Source organism: Ahaetulla prasina, chromosome 6, assembly GCF_028640845.1.
Source record: "Ahaetulla prasina isolate Xishuangbanna chromosome 6, ASM2864084v1, whole genome shotgun sequence".
In the NCBI taxonomy this organism is placed as follows: Eukaryota; Metazoa; Chordata; class Lepidosauria; order Squamata; family Colubridae; genus Ahaetulla; species Ahaetulla prasina.
Window position 1 is genome coordinate 25,305,203 of NC_080544.1, and position 25,567 is coordinate 25,330,769.

At 40.8% G+C, this 25,567-nt stretch overlaps 1 protein-coding gene across 3 annotated transcripts in view; it reads right to left on the minus strand.

The window, feature by feature from the left end:
- The window catches only part of ASCC1 (activating signal cointegrator 1 complex subunit 1), a 140,414-nt gene that overhangs the window by 26,512 nt on the left and 88,335 nt on the right, over positions 1-25,567 (minus strand). Inside the window, exon 10 of one of the 3 annotated variants that reach the window (XM_058188273.1) lies at positions 24,180-24,218. The exons of the other annotated variants lie outside the window; for them this stretch is intronic. Within the exon in view, the coding sequence (XP_058044256.1) occupies positions 24,195-24,218 (24 nt within the window). The 3' untranslated portion in view covers positions 24,180-24,194. Of the gene's footprint in view, positions 1-24,179; positions 24,219-25,567 lie in introns of those variants that run through there. 3 annotated transcript variants of the gene reach the window in all.

The following is a 25,567-nucleotide window of genomic DNA, read 5'->3' on the forward strand; positions in this document are numbered from 1 at the left end:
CTGAGAGTTTCTGCCAGTTCTACTAGATCTCACAAATTGGGTGTGCTCAGGTCTCCTACATTACACTACGCCATCTTGTGGGAACATGAGTGGTGCGGTGGCCTAGAGGTGGAGCTCTTGCCCTCACAATCAGGAGGGTATGAGTTTGATCCTAGGTAGAGGCAGATATTTCTCTCTCTGGGCACAATGAGAATATATCTGCTGTGAAATCTGCATTGTTGGCAGGAAGGCATCCGGCCAGTAAACACTCGGCTCCATTCATTTGCCCCGACTCCACCCCGATGCAAGGGATTAAAACACACACACAAAACAATCTTGTGGGATCAAGGCCTTATGCCCGCTCTGTTGTGGTACCTACACCATGAATCAGCCTCCCTCTTGAAATCCAGAGTCCCAACCTCTGGCTTCTCCTCACTACATTGGGTTAGAATGCAAGATGTTCCCCAAACAGGTGAAGTGTGTGCAATTGAGTTTTATTTTTAATTATTGTACTATTATTTTAATTTTGTATCTTTTGTTTCAGTACTAGAGTTTTTGTTATATTGCTCTGACTTTCTGTTGTTAGCTGCTCAAAATTCATATAGAAGATGGGAAGTCATATAAAGTTTCCCAGTAAATAAATACACAAAGAAACACTAGGTCATGGGTGTCAAACTCAGGACGTCACGTTGTCATCACATGACGTATCACAACATTTCCCCCTTAGCTAAACCGGGGGTGGGAGTGGTCAGTGCATGACGCGTCTGATCCGCGGGTTTGATACCCCTGCATTAGGTTGCCTGGATTCAGATCAATTCTTGGGAAGCAAATATAGAAACAAATTGGGAATTGGTCAACTCTGGGGTATAGGTTACCACATGGGAGAACTTGTTTAGCTTACTGCAGTGTTTCTCAACCTTGACAACTTTTAGAGGTGTGGACTTCAATTCCCAGAACTGAAGCAATGCTAGCTGTGGAATTCTGGGAGTTGAAGTCCACACATCTTAAAGTTGCCAAAGTTGAGAAACAATGGCTTGCTGACACAGATATTTTCCTGTGTAATTTGTGCATAAACTCAGAATCTACTGCACATGCCCGGTTTGTATTAAAGAAGAAAAAAAGTCTATGCTTGCCAGACAAGGGATTTTTAAAGGACAAACAGCTTTATTAATCTTCATCGCTGTAGGAAATATCAATATGCCCCAAAAGGAAATTCATTAGAGCATCAATATTAACATCTGAATCATCAGTTGAAGATATTCTAAAAAAGGGGTTCCCAACCCTTGGTCCATGGACTGGCATTGGGCTGCAGCATGCCAGAAACTGGGCAGCACAAACAAGCAAAGCCCCATCCACGGGATGTAGGCAGATATAAAACCAGCCCCCCTGCGGTTCATGGTAAAACCCCTCTCCTTGAAACCGGTCCCTGCTGCCCAAAGGGTTGGGGGCAGCTGCTCTAAAAAATAAAATTATACATCTTATTCTGAACAAAAGCGGCTCAGACAACTTTGATGCCAAAATAATCCCTCTGTGCTCTGGGCAATTCAATTTATTAGATAAAAGAATTTGGCAAAATGAAGAGTTATAGAATGTAAGTATTGGAAGAAACCGTGGAGATCATCCAGTCCGACTCCCAGTTCAATGCTAGTTGAACCACGGTGGCACAGTGGTTAGAGTGCGGTACTGCAGGCTACTTCTGCTGACTGCTGGCTGCTTGCAATTTGGCAGACTGAATCTCACCAGGCTCAAGGTTGACTCAGCCTTCCATCCTTCCGAGGTGGGAAAAATGAGGACCCAGATTGTTGGGGCAAGACATTGACTCTGTAAACTGCTTAGAGAGGGCTGTAAAGCGGTATATAAGTCTAAGTGCTATTGCTAGTTCAACATTTGACTGCAGCATCTCTAAAAGATGACCACCTAGCTTCTGCTGAAACCCCACTGGTACAACAGAGTTTGAGGCAACTTCATTCACTCTTGAGCAGCCGTTGCTATTAGAAACATTTTCCTGATGTCTAGCTGAATTAAAAATTTAAATTGCAATCCCAATTTGATACCCATTTGTTTCCAAGATTCTTATAGCCTTCACAGAATAAATGGCAATATCAGGAGAATGCAAAGTGAGCAAGAGAAACCCATTGTGTTTCTGTAACGGTTGAAAGGTGGGAACTAGTGGTAGGTTTCGTATTTGTTTACTACCGGTTCTGTGGGCATGGCTTGGTGGGCGTGGCGTGGCTTGGTGGGCGTGGCTTGGTAGGCGTGGCAGGGGAAGGATACTTTAAAATCTCCATTCTCTCCCTACTCCAGGGGACGGTTACTGCAAAATCCCCATTTCCTCCCGATGAGCTGGGACTCGGGAGGCAGAGAATAGATGGGGGCGGGGCCAGTCAGAGGTGATATTTACTGGTTCTCTGAACGACTCAAAATTTCTGCTACCGGTTCTCCAGAACTGGTCAGAACCTGCTGAAACCCACCTCTGGTGGGAACACACAATTAGATGTGTCTTTACATCGGGGTGGTACATTTTTTTTTCTGGTGTTTTTTGGTGTTCTGAGTTGTCAGCTAAAGGAGGCATTCCATGATATCCCATCATCCCAGCCTCTCACCGACCAGTGTGCTCTCACAGAGAGGGCCTCCTCCGGATACCGTCAGCCAAACAATGTCGGCTGGCGACCTCCAGGGGGAGGGCCTTCTCTGTGGGAGCTCCTGCCTTCTGGAACGAGCTGCCTCTGGGGCTTCGTCAACTCCCCGACCTCCGGACCTTCCGCCACAAGCTGAAGACATTGTTGTTTCGACGAGCAGAACTAGCGTGAACATAGTTTTAAATTGGGGTTTTAAATCAGGGGTTTTAAACGGGGTTTTAAATTTGTATTTAAAAGTTTTAGGCCATCAATTGAATAAGTTTTTTATACTGTTTTTAGCTGTTTTATATGTATTATATGTTTTCTGTTGTTTTTATTGGCTGTGAACCGCCCTGAGTCCTTTGGGAGAAAGGCGGTATACAAATATAATAAATAAATCATCATCATCATCATCATCATCCTGGGATAAATTACAAATCACTGAGGGTTTTATTTTTTTCCTCCAGAGCCCAGCAATCTTTTTTTTTTTTTTGCAAACTTTCTCAATCTGATGCTATTGGGCTTTCGATGTCATAATTTTCAACCTATATGATAGAATTAAGAGTGGGTGGTATATTTTTTTCCCTGTTTGAGGGTTCTGCAAATGCACATTGTAATTTGAAACAATATACCTAACTGGTGGGCGTGGACAGACTATTTTAAAACTAAATGAATTAGGTTTCTCTTAATGTAAAGTCTCAGTATGCTAGGTTTCATCGATCAATTCAATAAAGATGGATCTACCCTGTTTGAATAGAAATTACCATAATACTCTCACTTATGATTTATACTATCCTGAATTGCTGTTTCATTATTACTTGGATAGTATTAATGACCTGCAATTTTTAAAGCAATATAGCATATTTAGTTATTTCAAAGTAGGCAGTATCGAAGATTTTTATCTAACAAATTTAGTCCTATTTAATTCTATGATGATTGCAAATTCTGTATTTATTTATTTTCTTTTCTATTACATTGTTACAATTTTGATGCACTGCATTGTTTTACTACAATGATATCTGTAGTGTTAATGTTATTAACATTCAATTGTGTGTAGGTATAGGTGGTGCATATATACACATACAAACACATATCCACACATGCACAACAAATAAACATAGACACAGACATTAACAAAAGAAAAAAAATAGGCAGTTCATATTTAACAAAAATTAAAATACCAAAAATAATTAAAGAGCGAAAGAGACAGACACACAAAGAGAAAAAAAAACCTGTTTTCTAACTTCCTCATTTAATAGATATGCTAATTTTCACTGTATTGTACTGTAATGTATTGTGGACATTTCAAATTCTGTATTTATTCATTTTATTTTATTTTATTTTCCTTTTATGACATCCTCCTCTTTTCTTGTCTGTTGGCTTTCTTTTCTCACAAACACTTAATAAAAGTATCACAGAAAAGAAAACAAATAATCTTTTACTACATTTCCTGAAAGTAAAATCAATGTTATTTCCCCAGGTAATGTAACTTTAAAATGGGACTGTCATCTGAGAATACGATAGAGTAATAATGACGGATGATCCTTTATCTGGGATGATCTCCCATGGGGGTATGTGTACATGTGTCTTAAAATCAGTATCATCTTCCATTGTGGTAAATATTGTATTTACTGTACTTGTATATGTCCTTTTAGATCTGGGTTTATAGTCCATAAGGTTGATGAATGAGAAGAAAATAAGATTCTGGGTGACAGTGTTTATTGTGTTTCAAGATTAGGAAATAATGTCAACAAGAAGATGTAAGCAAGCTGAAAGAAATATTTACCCTCTATTGCAGTAATGGCGAATCTTTTAGACACTGAGTGCCCAAACTGGGAGCATGTATGCCCAAACTGAAAGGTGCGCACATATGCACGGACATACGTGCGTGCATGAGCAAACATATACAGACATGCGCATGCATGGACATATACTGACATGTTCATGTGCGCAGCACAGACCCAAAGACCAGCTGGCTGGCGGGAGGTGGAGCATCCCAACACTGGTAACGCAGCAAGAGGCAAGATCTTTTTCTTTCATGAGCTTCTGTTCATCATTTGTAGGGAAACGGAAGCTCACGAAAGAAACGCCACGGAGATCTGACCTGGGATGACGGCGTACATGCCAGCAGAGAGGGCTCTGCGTGCCATAGGTTTGCCATCACGGCTCCATTGCTTCTTCAAGCCATCAAAACTTGGTTAAGATTTTGGCTGCTTGAAGAGTAGAAACGGAACTCATGAGGTAAATTAGGGCTAGAGAGCATTAAATGAAAATATTTTAGCTATAGTTTGCTAAAGTTCAACATGTAAAAAGGTAAAGGTTCCCCTCGCACATACGTGCTAGTCGTTGCCGACTCTAGTGGGCAGTGCTCATCTCCGTTTCAAAGCCGAAGAGCCAGCGCTGTCCGAAGATGTCTCCGTGGTCATGTGGCTGGCATGACTCAACGCCAAAGGCGCACGGAACGCTGTTACCTTCCCACCAAAGGTGGTCCCTATTTTTTCTACTTGCATTTTTACATGCTTTCGAAACTGCTAGGTTGGCAGAAGCTGGGACAAGTAATGGGAGCTCACCCCGTTACACGGCAGCACTAGGGATTCGAACCGCTGAGCTGCCGACCTTTCGATCAACAAGCTCAACGTCCTAGCCTCTGAGCCACCGCGTCCCTAAAGTTCAACATGAGGCTTTCCTAAATCATGCTTGTCACAAGCTAGATGAGGTCAATTCACTGTATGAATGTCACCTGAGGCACGAAGATGGGCACCCCAACACTTCTTTGAATGAACTGACAAGAACCTTAGAGGAGAATTGTCCCAAAGAAGACATTCCCATAGGTGAAAGGAGGAAGGCTGGTAAGCTAGTGAAGAAATGTGGGGTTTTTTTGTTTTGTTTTGTTTTTTCTAAAAAGAGTACTCTGGAGAAGAACGTAGATGGAGAAGCTGTAACAACAGGTAACTGAAGATGGGTTTAGATAGCACTGACTGTTGATGATTTGTTTTAATAATGAGCAAAATTGGCCGATGATCCAGAAATGAAAAGTTTTAATCTCCAGCAGCAATGTTAATTTGAGAGAAGTTCAAAGATTCCCAAATGGAGCTGGGCTTAATCCAGACAAATCTGCTGAAGACTGGAAATCAACATGGAACAAAATCTGTCTACCACAAAGTTTTACCAAGAAAGCCCAAGTTCGAATGTGAGCCAAAAAGTAATGTTGCAAGCCTCAGAGAGAAATAATACCAGCTAGTGCTCTTCTTTCCTACTTCTAAATAGCAACAACAACAGCATTTAGATTTATACAGTGCTTTATAGCCCTCTCTAAACGGTTTACAGAGTCAGCCTATTGCCCCCAACAATCTGGGTCCTCATTTTACTGACCTTGGAAGGATGGAAGGCTGAGTCAATCTTGAACTGGTCAGGATCAAACTCCTGGCAGTGGGCAGAGTCAACCTGCAATCCTCCATTTTAACCACTGCACCACCATGGCTAACAACATTACCAATAAATATATTCTTAGAGACTTTAGAAATAGAGTGGCATAGATACACATTAAGCCAACAGAGTTTATGCATATGTTATCAGAGGACATTTCAGCTGCGTAATGTTTAGCTGAGGAAAACGTTCCCTTTGAAATCCATTTTAAGCCTCAAGCCATGGTTTCATTCCTTTCCTGCTAATTATCAGTAAAAATCAACAGAAGAAGAAGACAGAAAAACCCAGGCTCAGTTTATTAATTATTATTATTTATTAAATTTATTGGCCGCCCATTGTATCCCAAGGTAACTCTGGGAGGTTTACAATATTAAAAAGATAAAAATTTTACAAAGCCTATACGCAATAGGAACTAAATAATAAAAAGATGAATACATAATATATACCTAGTTACATATTAAACTGGCAGAGCTAATTGGGGGGGGGGGAATGGATAGTGTAGCATCCATCTGGTTTTGCTGTTCACTATTTGCTGAGATAATAAAACAGGAAAATATTCAAAAAGATTTTGCACTGTATGTTTCAACAAATCCTATGAATTCACAAAGAGTCCATGACAACGCTGCTTAAGGCATTTGAGAAAAGAGTACCTTCTCTTCTATCCAGACGTGATGCAATGCTTCGATTTTTAAACCTTGAAACAGCTATAATAAATCACAGAGCTGATACTGCATCAGAATCTTAGCAGAGCAGCCATGCAGCTTCATTTTTGAAAGCCTGGGCAAGCCAGGACAAATGACTACTTTTAAGTCACTTGTCATGTAGGCAACAAGCATAAGAAACATTAATAGATCTGACTGAAAAGGTGCAAAAACATCCAGAAGAGGCAATGGGGAAGCTGAGGTATTTAAGTCTTTGATCAGTTTCAAAGATTTTTGGTGGACTTTGCAAGGGCAGGAAGGAATGGAGAGTGGGAGGGAGGGGAAGGAAGGAAGGAGGGGAGGGAGGGAAGGAAGGGAGGGAGGAGAGAGGAAATGGAGAGAGAAGGAGGGAGGAGGGATGGAAGGGAGGAAGGAAGGAGAGAGGAAAGAGAGAGAGGGAGGGGAGGAAGAAGGAAGGAAGGAAGGAAGGAAGGAAGGAAGGAAGGAAGGAAGGGAGATATTTTGCTAAGAATTTCAATTTTGCAGTATTTTGGGAACAACAATTAAGTTGTAATGCTTTGTACTTAAACAGCAAGAAGCAAAACAACCCTCCAAAAAGAACATTATCACTATGATGATGAAGTTCTCATATTCACCCACACACTCCCACTTGCAGTTAAGTGCAGAGGGAATTCCTTCTGTTGAAAATATATATATATAGTTGGACGAACACGGGAAGCTGGCAGACACAAACATTTAGCAATTACGGTTCATCCAAAGAGGAAGAAGTCCCTCATCACTATTCCGAAGGCAAAGGACTTGGCCCAAGGAGAAGAATGCATTAGGATCTGAGTGTAAAAGCAATTAGATGCTTCATGGATCTTAAATCCTGATCTCCAGAATTCAACCTTACAGCAAGAAGTCTTAGACTTGCTTACAAGGGAGGAGGAAGGAAGGAGGAGGAGGAAGGAAGGAAGGAAGGAAGGAAGGAAGGAAGGAAGGAAGGGAGATATTTTGCTAAGAATTTCAATTTTGCAGTATTTTGGGAACAACAATTAAGTTGTAATGCTTTGTACTTAAACAGCAAGAAGCAAAACAACCCTCCAAAAAGAACATTATCACTATGATGATGAAGTTCTCATATTCACCCACACACTCCCACTTGCAGTTAAGTGCAGAGGGAATTCCTTCTGTTGAAAATATATATATATAGTTGGACGAACACGGGAAGCTGGCAGACACAAACATTTAGCAATTACGGTTCATCCAAAGAGGAAGAAGTCCCTCATCACTATTCCGAAGGCAAAGGACTTGGCCCAAGGAGAAGAATGCATTAGGATCTGAGTGTAAAAGCAATTAGATGCTTCATGGATCTTAAATCCTGATCTCCAGAATTCAACCTTACAGCAAGAAGTCTTAGACTTGCTTACAAGGGAGGAGGGAACAGTTGAAACACAGAGATAAGCCCGTCTGTGTTGGAGACACAAAGACAGAAAGCCCTTCCCATCTGAACAAAATGACACATCTACAAAAACACACTCATTGAGAGTTTTTAATCAAACAGACGTGGGCTCGGCTATGTCTCCTCAGGCGTTTAAACCCTTCAGCCTGGATACATTTTCACCAGAAAAGAGCAAAGTTCTTTTCTCTGCCTGTCTGCAACCTTTGACTTCTCTCACAACACATTAATTTTTCCTAGAATTATCTACTGGGGGGTTATTTATGTTCTGAAGGACAGAGCTGCACATTTTGGAGCCATATTTTTATGAGGATGCTGACTGGCTCTAATTCATCTTTAGCCAAAGTGAAGGCAACCAATATTTTAAATGTTTTTCATAAGGGCTCTTAACTGCTTCTTCCTATGAGAATAAGTAAATAATCTTCAATACTGGCCACTCTGACAAAAAGAGAAAGAGGGTGGATCCGAATTTAGTGATATTCAGACTGGGATTTTTTTGACAGGTACAAAAACGACTAAATACTGCATGACAGTCTTACAATATGGAAGACAACTTTAGAGAGCCCTGTGAGGCTTTCAGAATGCAGATAGTATTATGAGGCGACTTTGCTCAGATTATGGCTTGTAAACCACAATTCCCCCTGCTTTTAAACTAGGATACTTTGTAGTTTATAACTGCCAATGCCTCTCTTTATAAATGTCTTCTGCTTTGGATTCCCAATGGATTTATAAAGACGTTTCAACTATCTGCAGTGGAAGCTATTTTGCCAAAGGCAGAAGGAAGTATCAGTAACTCCAAAATGATTCTTCTAAAAGAGAATACTGTAATTTTTTTTTAAAAAAAATATATCATTAAAGAAAACAAGCTCTAAAAGATGGGGTTCTCTAAACTGGGAATTACATGAATCCTTGTGATGATAGTTCATCACAATCATATTATCATTTCTAAAATATTATTTTAGAAAAAAAAACATTCATCAATCTCTATGGAAATTCTTAAATCATCCAGATCACGGTTGTCTCATGACTGCCTTTCCAAAAGGCAACTGGACTTTCTTCAGAACTGAGGAAGCTTCTTGGATCAGAAGGGAAACATTTTTGAAGGGGGAAAAAAAAACCTAGAAAGTGCAAATGATGCTCCTGGCCTCCGAGTACATAAGAGGCAACTGTTTCCTTAAACCCCAGTCAACAGGATTATTCATTGCTGAGGTTGAACATGCCTAAAAATACGAATTTACAAAAAACTGTTTTTATTCAAAATGTAGCATATCATAATCATCACTGAACATTTTGGAAAAATCCAATTCTTTATTCCAGCACAAGCTAAAGGAAAAGTGTACCCATTGATCTTGTTCTAATTTATTGACAAAGAGAACAGTTGACCGTATCAGCTGACCATTCTTTTTAACTAGTAATAGCTGAATGACGTCTCCTGCAAGATTTTTTTTACAGAGTTAAGGCCAGTTTAAAATCAAAGAAAGGTCAGGAAGAATAAAGAACCATGGTGCCAGTCCTCTGGGAATTATATGGATTTAGAAACACATTTGGTCCTGAGGATATTGATATTGTGTGAGCAAGGAGGACAGGGAAAGGAGTGCATGTTGGGATAGGGAATAAATCAAAGTGATTGATAGGACAAAGAAGATTGAGTGATATAAATGGGGTGAATTTCACAGCTCATGACTGCAATAGGACGGACATGCCTGGCTAAGAAGCAGATGGGAGCAGACATAGTATGCTTTGGCCATCTGTACCACACAGTTCTGCTAATGAACCTTAATTGTTACGTGGAACAAAGCCAGTATTTTATTCCTAGAATTATAAAGCTGTGAAAAAGAATCTGAAAATCACTTAAATCTAAGCATAAAGCAAAATAGTCTACACGCACTCACATGTGCAGTGAGAATGGTTGAAATGGAAAAAAACCCACTCACAAAACAGAAAGCAAAAGGAAATACAATATATATGGCCAATGAACAATTAGTGTTTAATAATATTGTTGCTACTGTAACCATAGAGTCTGCTGTCCCCTGTTCCACCACATTAGTGTTGTAAAAATGTATTTAGGGACTTTTCATGCTTATTAGTCTTAAAAAGTCAACCTTTGGAAAGACAGATACAGAACTGAAGCTCAAATACTTTGGCCACCAAATGAGGAGAGTGGACTCATTGGAAAAAGACCCTGATGTTGAGAAAAATTGAAGGTAAAAGGAGAAGGGGACGGCAGAAGATAAGATGGTTAGATAGTGTCACTGATGCAACGGACATGGATTTGGGTAAACTCTGTGAGATAGTGGAGGACAGGTGGGCCTGGCATGTTATAGTCTATGGGTCATGAAGAGTTGAACAGCATGCTTGTTAGATGACAAGCAGCAGAAAGTTCTAGAGCTGGCTGGCGAATTCTGGGAGTTGAAGGCCAGGGTGGGAAACCTTTTATTTTTTATTTTTTTATTTATTTGTGAAGAACATATTAGGTAATAAGTATAAACACAGATTGGATACATAAAATAGATACAAATAGAGGAAACATTAGGATAGGGACGGTAGGCACGTTGGTGCTCTTATATACGTTGGTGCTCTTATGTACGCCCCTTACAAACAGATCTAAAAACAGATCATGCCAGACTAATCTTATTGCATTCTTTGACAAAGTGACAAAATTAGTAGACCAGAGGAATGCTGTCGATATAATTTACCTGGACTTCAGTAAAGCATTTGATAAAGTAGACCATAACCTACTACTAGATAAAGTAGAAAAATGTGGGTTAGACAGCACCACCACCAGATGGATTCGTAACTGGCTGACCAACCGCACTCAACGTGTAGTCCTCAATGGAACTACATCCACATGGAGGGAAGTATGCAGTGGAGTACCCCAAGGCTCTGTTTTAGGCCCAGTACTCTTCAACATCTTCATCAATGACTTGGACAAGGGGATAGATGGGGAACTCATCAAATTTGCAGATGACACCAAGCTGGCAGGAATAGCCAACACTCCAGAAGATAGGCTCAAGAAGGATCTTGACAGACTTGAACACTGGACGCTATCTAACAAAATGAAATTCAACAGTGAAAAAAGTAAGATTCTACATTTAGGCAAAAAAACAAAAAACAAAATGCACAGGTACCGTATATGTAGTACCTTGCTCAATAGTAGTACCTGTGAGAGGGATCTCGGAGTCCTAGTGGACAACCACTTAGATATGAGCCAGCAATGTGCAGCAGCTGCTAAAAAAGCCAACACAGTTCTGGGCTGCATAAACAGAGGCACAGAATCACGATCACATGAAGTGTTAGTGCCACTTTATAATGCCTTGGTAAGGCCAAACTTGGAATATTGCATTCAGTTTTGGTCACCATAATGTTAAAAAAGATGTGGAGACTCTAGAAAGAGTGCAGAGAAGAACAACAATGATGATTAGGGGACTGGAGGCTAAAACATATGAAGAATGGTTGCAAGAACAGGGTATGTCTAGTTTAATGAAAAGAAGGACTAGGGGAGACATGATAGCAGTGTTCCAATATCTCAGGAGCTGCCACAAAGAAGAGGGAGTCAAGCTATTCTCCAAAGCACCTGAGGGCAGGACAAGAAGCAATGGGTGGAAACTGATCAAGGAAAGAAGCAACTTAGAACTAAGGAGAAATTTCCTGACAGTTAGAACAATTAATAAGTGGAACGACTTGCCTGCAGAAATTGTGAATGCTCCAACACTGGAAATTTTTAAGAAAATGTTGGATAACCATCTGTCTGAGATGGTGTAGGGTTTCCTGCCTGGGCAGGGGGTTGGACTAGAAGGCCTCCAAGGTCCCTTCCAACTCTGTTGTTGTTGTTGTTGTTATTATTATTAAAACCCAGTAAGAATTTCAAGTCTGGTGACATAAGGCATGGAGGACTCTTCTTGTGAAATATTTCTGGACACATTCAATTGTATTAATGTTCGATATGTAGTGCGGGTTCCAGACAGATGAGCTGTATCAAAGAATTGGTCTAGCGAATGTTTTGTATGCTTTGGTTAGTAGTGTGATATTACCGGAGGAGAAGCTATGCAAGATTAGGTTTACAATTCTTAATGCCTTTTTGGCAATGTTGATACAGTGGGCTTTGGCACTTAGATCATTAGAGATGAGTACTCCAAAGTCCTTGACAGAGTGAGGATCATCTACAAGGTTGTGTCCACTCAGCTTGCATTTTGTGTTCTGGTTCTTTTTGCCAATGTGTAAGACAGAGCATTTGTTGGTTGAGATTTGGAGTTGCCAATTGTTTGACCATTCTGACACAAAGTCAAGGTCTTTTTGAAGAGTAGCAGCATTGTCTGTGGTGTTAAATATTTTTACATCATTGGTAAAGAGAACGCAGTTGCTTATGATTGCAAAGGTCATTTATGTATAGTATGAAGAATGTTGGTCCTAGAATGCTGCCTTGGGAGACACCGCTATTAACAGATGCAGGATTTGATAGGGCACTCCCTATTTTGACCACGTTGTCTGTTTGATAGGAACACAGTTATCCAATTATGTAGGAGATGCCATAGGATTTTAGTTTTAGAAGTAGTTTGTCATGTACACTGAATCAAAGGCTTTACAGAATTCTATGTAAATTGTGTCTATTGCTTTGCCCTGATCAAGATTTGTAGTCCATATGTTCTTGCTGTGTAGAAGTTGTAGATTACAAGATTTTTTTTTCTGAAACCAAATTGTTTATTAGACAGTAGGTTGTTTGTTTCTAGGTGGAGGGTAATGGAATGGTTAATGATTGATTCCGTGACTTTACAGGTGATGCAGCATAAACATAAATCTTACTCTAGAGCTTAAATTATTCAAGTTCCAGGATCATCCCCGAGATTTCTGAGGATCAGTCTCTGCTATTTTTAGCTATATATTCAAAATAAAATATTTCTCCACTAAAAGGTTATGACAACTAAAATTATACCCACTTGTGATGTAAATCAGATAGAAATCAACATGCATATTGATATTCTCTCTCACACAGATACATACAAAGATCAGCTTCCTTAAAGGTTCATGTTAGAAGAAAAATAAATTTGCACTCAAATCAACTTATCATCAAAAGAACAAATAAAAGACTTTAATTAATAGATTCTGATTTCTCATTCCACATTCGAAATACGTTTTCAAGAACATTTCACTGACAAAATGCATACATTCTTCTAACTCTGTTTGATTCCTGGCTTTGCTATACTAATAATTATCTGACATCATTTAATAGTGCCTGGAAACTTCTCAGTAACAATCATAAAAAGAGGACGTTGCTGATTCAGTTCCAGAGCAAAAGATCCTGCAAATGCATTTCACTTTCTGTCAAAATGACCATGCTGGCTCCTTTTCAAACAGCTTCTCAAAGCCAGATGACAAACTCAAATATTTAATTATGGCTCAGGTGTCCTCTGATTAAGATGTGCCAACACAGCTCACAAAAAGAAGATGGAATTACACGGGGGGGGGGGGGGGGGGAGAAAGGATACCATCCCTTCAGCTCTACAGAACAACAGGGCTCCCAAAAATATATATATGTTTATATATGTGTGTGTGTGTGTATACAAAATGGAAGGAAAGGAGAGATCTTGGTGATTTTATATATATGTGTGTGTGTGTGTGTGTGTGTGTGTGTATATGTTTATGTTTTCTGAGGTTTTCGCGGGTGTTTGTATGTAGGTCTTTGGTTATTCGGGTTTTCTCCCACGTAAAATTGGAAGTGTCTTGGCGACATTTCGACGAAGTCTCATTCGTCATCTTCAGGCTTCAGCTTCGTGCTTCTGGGAGCAATGTGTGATTGCAGCTGTTTCTTCCTTTTTAACTGCTAGTGAGGGTTTGAACTGATTGGGTGGGAGCTTGGCTGTGCTCTGATTGGATGGGGGTTTATTTGTGCTCTGATTGGCTGGGTGTGTGTCCTGTTTGGGTGGGGGCTTGGTTGTGCTCAGATTAATGTGAGTTGCAGGGGGATTTGAGCTGGTGAGTTGCATTGCTGTTGTTTGGCTTCGTGTTTGTGGTCGTGCTACATCTTCATAGTGGGTGTCTGTCTGCTGTATGTATGGATTGGAGGGGTTTGAAATGGCTAATGTTGCAGCTGCGGTCTGGCTTCTGGTCCTTGGTCGTGCTTCCTGAAGGTTCCAAAAAGAACCCCCCACTAAAATCCAAGACAGAGAACAAGAAAACGGCACAGCCCTCCTCCCATATATAAAAGGCACCACAGACAGAATCAGCAAGATCCTCCACAAACATAACATCAAGACAGCATTCTGCACAAACCAAAAAATATCCACCATCCTAAGAAACCCCAAAGACAAAATTGAGTTAGAAAATCAAGGAGTATATGAAATCCCATGCACCGCTTGCCCCACCACATACATCGGACAAACCAACAGAAGAATAAGTGCACGCATTGAAGAACACAAGAACTCAGTCAAAAAAGAGGAACCAACTTCTTCCCTGGTCCAACACCTTAAAGCCACAGGACACGATATTGACTTTAAAAAGACCAGAACTATCACCAAAACTGAACACTTTAACAACAGAATAATCAGAGAAGCCATCGAGATAGAAAAACGCCCACACAGCATGAACAAACGAGATGATACCTTCTGCCTACCAGCCATTTGGAAACCCGCCCTTATTGACAAATGAGTCCCTAACACGAGGAATGACACCAGACCTACACTCACGAGGTCCACACAGGATGTCACCACCACATATCCACCCAGAAAGCAGACCCAAACCCACACTGATCAGGAAGCACGACCAAGGACCAGAAGCCAGACCGCAGCTGCAACATTAGCCATTTCAAACCCCTCCAATCCATACATACAGCAGACAGAAGATGTAGCACGACCACAAACACGAAGCCAAACAACAGCAATGCAACTCACCAGCTCAAATCCCCCTGCAACTCACATTAATCTGAGCACAACCAAGCCCCCACCCAAACAGGACACACACACCCAGCCAATCAGAGCACAAAAAAACCCCCATCCAATCAGAGCACAGCCAAGCTCCCACCCAATCAGTTCAAACCCTCACTAGCAGTTAAAAAGGAAGAAACAGCTGCAATCACACATTGCTCCCAGAAGCACGAAGCTGAAGCCTGAAGATGACGAATGAGACTTCGTCGAAACGTCGCCAAGACACTTCCAATTTTACGCGGGAGAAAACCCGAATAACCAAAGACCTACATATATGTTTATATATATATATGTTTATATATGTACACACACACACACACACACACACACACACACACACACACACACACACACATATATATATAATCACCAAGATCTCTCCTTTCCTTCCATTTTGTAGCACAAACATTTCGATAAGAGGTTTTAAGCATTCTGGCCCTTCAGGATTACAAGTACCAATATCCCCCCTGCTGGCTGAGGCCACTGGAACAGGTCCTCCTTCCGCAGTTCTGAGGGAACTGTAAAATCCCTTGTAAAGTCGTCCTAGCACAATCTTCCAATCATCTAAGCTTGTCACTGTGGGATACATTAAATATGTTTTTGTTGTAAATGGGGCCTCCAACTTGTTGTCGTCACTTCTTATATTTTTTCTTAAGCCTGAAAGACGATACGTGTCTACAATATTTGCATAAAATGATAATTTCTGCTAGGGTTTCTGCTAGCAGAAATCCTTCTTGTTATTGCTATACTGATAAACAAACCAGCAACCCTACATGCAGTAGAATTTCTATTTTATTTTGCTTTGGAAGATAGTAATAGCAATAGCACTTAGACTTATATACTGCTTTACAGTGCTTTACAGCCCTCTCTAAGTGGTTTACAGAGTCAGCATATTGCCCCCAACAATTTGGGTCCTCATTTTACCCGACCTCGGAAGGATGGAAGGCTGAGTCAACCTTGAGCCTGGTGAGATTTGAACTGCCAAATTGCAGGCAGCCGGCAGTCAGCAGAAGGAGCCTGCAGTACTTGCACTCTAACCACTGCACCACCGTGGCTCATATACAATTATCTTCTCAAGCCAGATTTGAAATCTTAGCTGTTTTCCATAATTCTTAGATAGAACTGTCACCTCTGGGATAAAGCTATGATAATTGGCCCAGAATGACTTCCCCTTCGCCAGTTTAGTAAATGACATGTAATTTACTCTCAGAGATTAATCCAATTTGTAAAGATTATGCTTCCCACCGTAACATTTGTTTTGGCCCACGTAGACCAATATCTCTCAAACATGGCAACTTTAAAATGCATGAACTTCAACTCCCAGAATTCTTCAATCAGACCACAGTTCTCTACAAGCAGTTTGGCTGGTATGCTTTTGCTGACTTGCCCTTCCCTTGAGAAATATGCAAGAGCATCTTTGGTGCATCAACAGTGACAAAATGGCGGACACAACCAGAGTGATGGAAACCCCACTCCTTTTTAGTTTCTTAAAATACATATTTTAGGAGTGCCCATTTATTCCTGTGACTTCGATGTTGTCGACCTCCTCGGCCGTGCTTTAAACCAGGGGTCTCCAAACGTGGCAACTTTAAGACTTGTACACTTCAACTCCCAGATTTCCCCAGCATGAGTGTTAAGTCCACAAGTCTTAAAAAGCTGCCAAATTTAGAGACCCCTGCTTTAAACCAATGATTTTAGACTTTCCTTGGAAAACTTGGGACACTCTTTTCAGATATTGATTACTCCGCAATACTGGAGCAGCTTTTCTGAGAGAAACTGAGTAGTCTTCTGTCAGTCTATCTCAGTTATGAACAGGTGCAACCGAAAAACAACATTCTCGGTTCACAAAATATGCCAGGTCTCCAAAAATGAGAGCCCTAACTATCTCAAAATACATTCTAGTAATGAGTAGCGTTCCATGAAAATTTGGAGAGCTATGATACGGCTTTATTGTGAAGCCCTGAAAGCGTGAAACATGCTCAATTTTAAGAAGAGCATACAATTACTCCTATCCAACCTTTTACATTCCTTTTTTTAGAATTAGCCTTTTAAGCAGCTATAATCTGGAACATCTCCAAGCATACATATTTTATTACAAAGAGTACTGAAGTGTTAAAGGAGACTCTGCTGTGTACATGATTACCCTAGAGCATTTTGAAAAATTTCTGAATGTTGTGGCTTGTTCTGCAATCACAAACAACTCACCAAAATGGCTTTATCTTTTAAGGTTTATGCTTATTGTTTTTCTTCAGTTTTTGTTTTTATCTACTGCATTGGTATGAACTGTTACCCAATTGCATTTCTCACACCTCTTTCTAAGGTAAAAGAGGTGAGAAACAAATCTAAAGAGCAAGTGGAGTGTCGATCCTATTAATCTGAGAGACAGCCATTTTGCACACGCATCATCAGTGCCTCCGCAGGAAAGGCAATTAAGTCCACAATTAGTTCTAAATTAAAAACTTACTTTTCCCAAATAAGGTTGGATTGCGAATACAGATTGGTTGATTACCAACACATGTGTAACCCAACTTCATCTGACATATGACCTTTGCTCAACATTAAGCTAGATTTTAAATTTTGGGTTTTAAATTGGGTTTTATTTCTATTTTTAATTGGACGGGCTTTAGAATAAGTTTTTTAAATGTTTTATATTGTATTTATATTCTATTTATCTGTTTTTAGTGCCTGTAAACCGCCCTGAGTCCCTTGGGAGATAGGGCGGTATATAAATATGATTAAATAAATAAATAAATAAATAAATAAACTACCTAATTTGGAAATACCCCATCTAGTCTTTTTTTTTGGGGGGGGGGGTGGACGGGGGTACCCACTGCTGACAGACTATTAGCCCATTCACAGCATCACAAGAGCAAAGGAAACTGATCACTTGTGTCAGTACACTCTTTAGATCCAATGTTAAATAAACAGTAATGGCACTTTGTGAAAAATAATTGATGACAAGAAATATTTGCGATTTCGAAAGCTCACTTTCATGCTGCATTAGGCTTTATGCATCTTGAATATTGCTGCTAAGATTGATGCTTAAGTAAGGTACTGATAGCTGTCAAAGTGCAGGATATTTCTACTGTGTCAGGGTTCCAAGTAACACCCCCAACGAAAGAAGACTCTGGGGCTTGAAGTTCCTCAAAGTTTTATTTGATTAGAGATGTCATATTGGCACATCTGGGAAAATCCGAATCTGAACGCTTCCAGGTTTTCCCTACTCAAAGGAAAGTCCAAGTCCGTGCCCAGCAACCACAAGTTCATCACATAGTCTAATCCAAGCACCATCCCAACTGGAGATGCCTTCCAGTTCCAGCCATCCAGGTGCGGGGCAAGATGTCCTTGACTCTCTGAGAAAGGAATGCTATTATGACTACATATCTCCCCTGTTCCATACAATCCCCCCTCCCAGTTTCCCACAGCACTAAATATGGCAGGCCTGAAGGCCCTATGCAAAAGATGGCTTGTCTGTACAAGGCACTCTTAATTTTCTTGACTTCCACACAGCTGGTCGGTATGTTTGTGCCACTGTTTGCATTTTCTATGAAAAAGATTTCTTTCAAGACTAACCAGTGTAAGGAGCTAAAAATACCTAATGAGGGTTTCAGATGAAATAATATAAATGGCTTTTATCATAGTCAGTATCTTTTTTTTTTTTAAGCTGTCCAATGCTTCTTGCTATATATATGCCTGTCATGGGGCATGTTTGTCACATTTCTGCAGTAAATGTATTCAAGGTTATTTGCAGACAATAATCAAATAATACTTTCAGGTAAGCGCTAAAAATCTGGGATACACTGTGAGTGACACTTGAGGTGTGCTGTGTAAAGCTAATTCAAAGGGGAAGCATCAAGAATTGTGACATCATTATATTTGTACCATCAGTGAAATTATGGATAAAATGGCACCTTCGGTACTAATTAAACAATAAATATTTAGTCTAACAATAAATGTTTACTCTAAATATGAGTTAGACTTAATCATAGTTCACTTAAATTTGAATAAGAAAAAATGAATAAAGAACCTTTAAGACCATTTATTTACTTTCCCCAAATTTTGTTTCTATTTCAAATCCAAAATGCACTGGTTGTCTAAGATCTATTGGATACAAAAATCAATTATAGCATTTCAGTTGCTGAAAAAGAGATAAATTTGATTTGTTGCTTAAACACTTCAGAAAAGAAACTCAAGAAGTAAATATGGGGAAAATTAATTTTAATTCAGAAATTTCTCAGTGTCGATAACCTTAGCAAAAATAAAATAGTGATAATCTTGAAACAATCAGGTCTCTAGGTAATTATCTTGGGAGACGAAATAATGCAGGACACTATCACTCAGACTGATCTCAGAAAAAAAATTCCTGTATATATAGTTTTAATGAAGGTCTTATTTAATTCTTTCTGAAAATCCTCTCAAATCAATCTTTCTTCTGCATCCCTGTCATTTAAATGACATAAATATTCTATTGAGCTTCTCTTCCGAATTATCTCATTTTCTTACCACTATAAGGTTCTTCCATATTCAGATAATTTAAATCAGTCCTCTTATCAAAAATTTAAATTCTACTGTAATATTTATATGGTTATCTACCTCTTTAGCCTCCCTGTCTCTGCATAATGCAAGCATTAACTGTGTTTCTTTCTTTAAGCTGCAATCTCTTACCACAACTTCTTGAATGTTCTTTACAATAAAAATCCTTTAATTATGCAGAGATCAGAAACGGATACAAACTTCAGTAGTACAATTCTCCCTTCTCTTCTTCTACAGAGCTACTCTAATAAAAAAATGCTATTCTCTAACCAAATGTTTTTAGTCAATGATGTACAAAACGTAATTCACATTCATTCTTCTACATCCCACCTTTTAAAGTAAGCCGGCAAACAATGTATCTTATTTTTAATTGAGAAAAACACTGCATTATGAAGGGATATGGTAGGCTATATATTATATTTTGCATACATTATGGCCCCAATCAGTGAAACCTAAACATCTATGTTTCTGGAAAGAATAAACAATTGCTGCTTCATAAATTATGTAACAAAGTGATCTGTTTTTCTTCTGCAACATCAAATGGTAGCCATTTTGTTATTAGCTTTTTTAAGAGACATGTTTGTAAATGCTATTACGGTGAGAGATGAATCCATTTCTTCCTTTAATGGAATTAAGAGCTACATCAAAGGTTAGATTTCATTACACACAGACACTTTTGTAACCCAGGCCCAAGTAGGTAGTAGGAAACTCAAGTCAGTGTAAAAACAAACGAACTTTATTCGAACAGCTGAGAATTACTTCATTCTCAGTGTAGTTCAACTAAATTAAATCAAATTCCTCCCAACACAAATTCCTCAGTCCTATCACAAACCTTGGTCCAATTAGGCAAACTGCCAAAGGCCTTTCTTGGCAAACGTTCAGAAGTCACAGATGCAAAAATAAATGCAAGAAGACGAAGCTACCAATGTTGTTTTCCGGCAAAGAGCCCAAATGCCGTTGCTGGTCTGTTTTAAGCCTAATGGGAGGGGCCAATCATCTCTTGGCCCTAGTCCTGAGTCGTCCTCTTTGCTTGAGCTGCTCTTGCCTTCTGGCAGCTCTTCTCATGTGTGCATTGGGAACAGGCTCCTTCTGTTCCTCTGCCTCACTACTGTCAGTCTCTGGAGGCTCTGGAGTCTGCACCTCACTCCCCGATGGCCCTGGCCCCACCTCAGCCTCCGACGCAGAGCCCTCATCTGGGCCTTTGCCAGCCTCATCACTGTCTGACTGACACGCATACACAGAGAGACATGAAAATTTATTTAATTTGAAATAGAAAATAGAATAACAGAGTTGGAAGGGACCTTGGAGGTCTTCTAATCCAACCCCCTGCCTAGGCAGGAAATCCTACACCACGGTTCAGAAAAATGGTTATCCAATATCTTCTTAAAAACTTCCAGTGTTGGAGCATTTGAACAACAGACAGTCCCTGACTTACGCTCACAATCGAGCCCAAAATTTCTGTTGCTAAGCCAGACAGTTGTTAAGTGAATTTTGCCCCATTCTACGATCTTTCTTGCCGCGCTTGTTAAATGAATTACTGAAGTTATTAAGTCAGTAACATGTTTGTAAGGGAAATCCGGCTTCCCCACTGACTTTGCTTGTCAGAAAATGGCAAAAGGGGATCACGTGACCCCGGGACACTGCAACCGTCATAAATATGAACCAGTTGCCAAGCGGCTGAACTTTGGAGATGCTGCAGTGGTTGCAAGTGTGAAAATACAGTCATAACTTCCTTTTTTCAGTGCCATTATGACTTCAAACTGTCACTAAACCAACTATTGTAAGCTGAGGACCACCTGGTACTGACTTAACATCCAAAACTGAAAAAATAACAGCAATAGCACTTAGACTTATATACCGCTGTTGTGACCCAGGCCCAAGTAGGTAGTAGTAGTAGTAGTCCTACTACTGTAGGAATCAGTTCAAAAACAAACAGAATTTATTAGAACAGTCGTCCAAACGAAATCAAAGCAAATTCTTCATAACACAATTCTTCAGTCTTATCACCAACCTTGGTCTAATTAGGCAAACTGCCAAAGGCTTTTCTTGGCAAAAGTTCAAAAGCAGAAAACGCCGACAGGAAATAAATGCAGCAAGACAAGGAGCAAGTCTATCAACATTGTTTTCCGACAAAGAGCCCAAATGCCGTTGCTGGTCTTTTAAGCCTTATGGGAGGGGCCAATCAACTCTTGGCCCTACTCCTCTTTGCTTGAGCTGCTCTTGCCTTCTGGTAGCTCTTCTCATGCGTGCATTAGGAAGAGGCTCCTCCTGTTCCTCTGCCTCACAACTGTCATCCTCTGGAGGCTCCAGAGTCTGCACATCACTCCCAGATGGCCCTGGCCCCATCTCTGCCTCTGACGCAGAGCCCTCATCCAGGCCTTCCCCAGCCTCCAGGACTGGCCCATGTTCTTCCTCAGCCTCATCGCTGTCTCCGTTGCAGGCTGCTGGCAGACCACAACAACCGCTTCACAGTGCTTTGCAGCCCACTCTAGGCAGTTTACAGAATCAGCATATTGCCCCCAACAATCTGGTTCTTCATTTTACCGACTTTGGCAGGATGGAAGGCTAAGTTCAACCTTGAGCTGATTAGGATGAAAACTGCCGAACGGCAGTCAGCAGAATTAGCCTGCGATACTGCATTCCCTATCCTTGCCATTAGTGTGGCAAAGAGATAGCAAAACTGGATTTTGCAAATGCTCCGTTCCTAGGTTTATGCAAAATCTACCACTCATAACCAGTCAGTAACATTGGTGCCCCAAGCTTGATTGGGCTCAGTAGACAATCCTTACTTAGCATTTATTTATGATGTCGCAATTCATGAAAACCATCCAATGTAGACAACTGAACTAGCGTCAACAATATGGGGCATTACAAAATAGTTGGCAGTGTAGCCTGTGAGGTTCATCATTAGGCAAGCTAAGCATTATCAGTTTTTTTCTTTTAATATCGGTCATTGTAGAATGCCATAAAACATTGCCCCGTTAGATGGCCTACCACCAGTAATTAAATCTGCTCAGTATTATGTAGGCACCTGTTAATCTAACTATTGTATTTTGATCCAGGCTGTTTCCCTTATGCATTATACAGAAATGTGACATTGCAAAAATAAATGCCTTACTAAAACGTGTCCTACAACTAGGTGGCTTTTTTTTACTAACATGGAACTTACAACACAGTAGCGTAGCACAGCTATGGACCACGACTCATTAGCTCTTGTAAAGCATTTGGCAAATAATCTTTTGCTTTCTTTCCACATGCATATTCTCATCCTTACAGACAGATTGGGTTTTTTTTACAGCCTAATCTACTTTCTTTCTCTGCTTTTTCCAGAAGACAGTTGTGAGGGATCGGAACTGTAAATGCATTACAGAAATGCAAGATTTAAATCAAGCCAAGGGAAGAATTTCAGCAGGACACTGCAGAACTAGCACTAGCACTTAGACCAGGGATGTCAAACTCGATTTCATAGAGGGCCACATCAGAGTTGTGTTTGACCTCAGAGGGCGGGGGCACGGGTGAAATCCAGCAGGTTCTGGAGAACTGGTAGTGGAAATTTTGAGCAGTTTGGAGAACCGGCAAATACCACCTCTGGCTGGCCCTAGAGTGGGGTAGGAATGGAGATTTTGCAGTATCCTTCCCTTTCCCTACGCCCACCAAGCCCCAACACGCCCACCAAGCAACGCCTACAGAACTAGTAGTAAAACAATTTGGATTTCTTTACTGGCCAGGGGGCGTGGCCAGGGGGCATGGCCAGCTTGTCACTCATGTCGGGGCGCCTTTCGCTGGCAGAGGCACCACAGGCCGGTCCTTTGCTGTTTCCAAGGCAGCCCCACGGGGCGGACCTAAGCACTCCGCAGGCTGCATCTGGCCCATGGGCCTTCAGTTTGACAACCCAGGATTAGACCAATATACCGCTTCACAGTGCTTTACAGCCCTCTCTAAGCTGTTTACAGAGTCAGCCTATTGCCCCCAAACAATCTGGCACCTCATTTTACCAACATCGGAAGGATGGAAGGCCAACTTTGAGCCAGTCAGGATTGAACTCCTGGCTGTGGGCAGAGTCAGCCTGCAATACTGCATTCTAACCACTGCGCCACTATGGCTCCTAAGAACACTAACACCACCCTCACTAGGACCCGAAGGGAACGTACAACTTTTAAGGTCAAGAACTGAGAATAAATGGGAAAATTTCACGGAGAGACAAATATAACAAGGATCATAAATTGGAAGTCTTTAAACTAAAGGGCATGATGTCATAGGGACAAAATACTATCCTGACTAACACAGAGAGTTAGAATTTAACTTTCAGTAACTGGAAGCACAATTAATAACTTCTCACACACTCGTTCTCAATTTCTAGATCCACTAGGAGTGACCTTTTCAGGATCTCATTCTTGGGTTAAATTCTGGCACAAGGGAAGATACTAGCAACAGCTGTCCAAATAAGCTGCTTCTGGCACAGGGTGTTCTAAGTTCAGACGTTTATGGAAGCAAGATAAAGTTCTTGTGTTTAAGCTGGCATATAGTAGCCAGTGTTAAAAAGTAAGGAGAAAGATTAGGGGTCCTTGGTGCTCTCTACGCTTGGTTGCAGATGTTTCATTACCCAATCTAGATAACATCATCAATGCAGCACTAATGATACTATCTGAATTGGGTAATGAATGAAACATCTGCAAGAAAACAACCAACTTTAGACAGCACCAAGGATCCCTCAGTAATCTTTCTCCTTACTTTTAACACTGGCTACTACAGATGTCAACTTAAAACCCAAGAACTTTATCTTGCTTCCAACCAGGGAAAGCAAGCAAACAACTGCACACACCACATTTTCTATCAAACTTGTATTGTCATTACGGTGTGTTTGTACATGCAGAATATTTGTTGCTTTTAAAAAAAAATGACCAATCATTTTGTAATTATTCTGCAATAAGCGCCTTTTTCAAGTTGATTCAATTAAGAAGACAATGTCAAAAAGCAACCTTCAGAGAGCAATTCAGAAGTGTCCCGCATATAGGAAATTAGATGTTTGAGAAAGAATAAAATTTGAAGCCTTCTTCTAAACATCTCATTCTCCATGAGCTAGTATTTCATTAAAGGAAGACTTGTAGTAGCATCTATAGGAAAAGTTATAAAAATCAAGATAGTGGTTGTAGACCTGCAGTTGAAAGCCCTCTCCTTAATGTATGTATCACATATACAAAAGAGGTGAGGCTGTAATCACTGTTGTGTCCCCCTCCCCCTCCGACGACCGGGTCTAGGAAGTCCGTATCAGGCGTGGCAACGAAGCCTCTGCAGCTTTGCCAAATTCCTCCGAGGTTTCTCAGGGCAGGCAGGAGTTCAAGTTGTGACTTCAGCAAACTAGATGAGACTTTGCTTGACTCAAAGTTGGAATGCCAAAAGCAGGTCCTTTATATAGGCTGTGGGGTGTGGCTCCATGACTCAGCATTTATCCAGGCCTGCCCCTCCCTTCCTTCTGCTGGCGTCGCCTCTCAGATCTCCGGAAGCGAGGATCCTCCCACTTTGAATTGTCTTCTGCTGTTTGAGAAAGGGAGGGGTCAGAAGGAGTAGGCCCAAGTAATTCCAATCCGTGGCTGACTTCCTCTGATGGCTGAGCCACAGAAAAACACGCCATGACATCCTGTCCGGGCATGGGGCCAGGGCCGGGGGCTGGAGGCATGACAGGCCGTTCATCTTCATTATCAGACTCAGAGTCTGATAGCAGGGCCGGGAGGAGATGGGAGGGGCCCGGCTGAGGAGAGGAGGGAGGACGAGGCACAACAATCACATTTAGAATTATAGAATTTAGAATAACAGAGTTGGAAGGGACCTTGGAGGTCTTCTAGTCCAACCCTGCTGCCTGGGCAGGAAAACCTACACCACAAATGGTTATCCAACATCTTCTTAAAAACTTCCAGTGTTCTAGAAGTTCTGGAGGCGAGTTGTTCCACTGATTAATTGTTCTAACTATCAGGAAATTTCTCCTTAGTTCTCAGT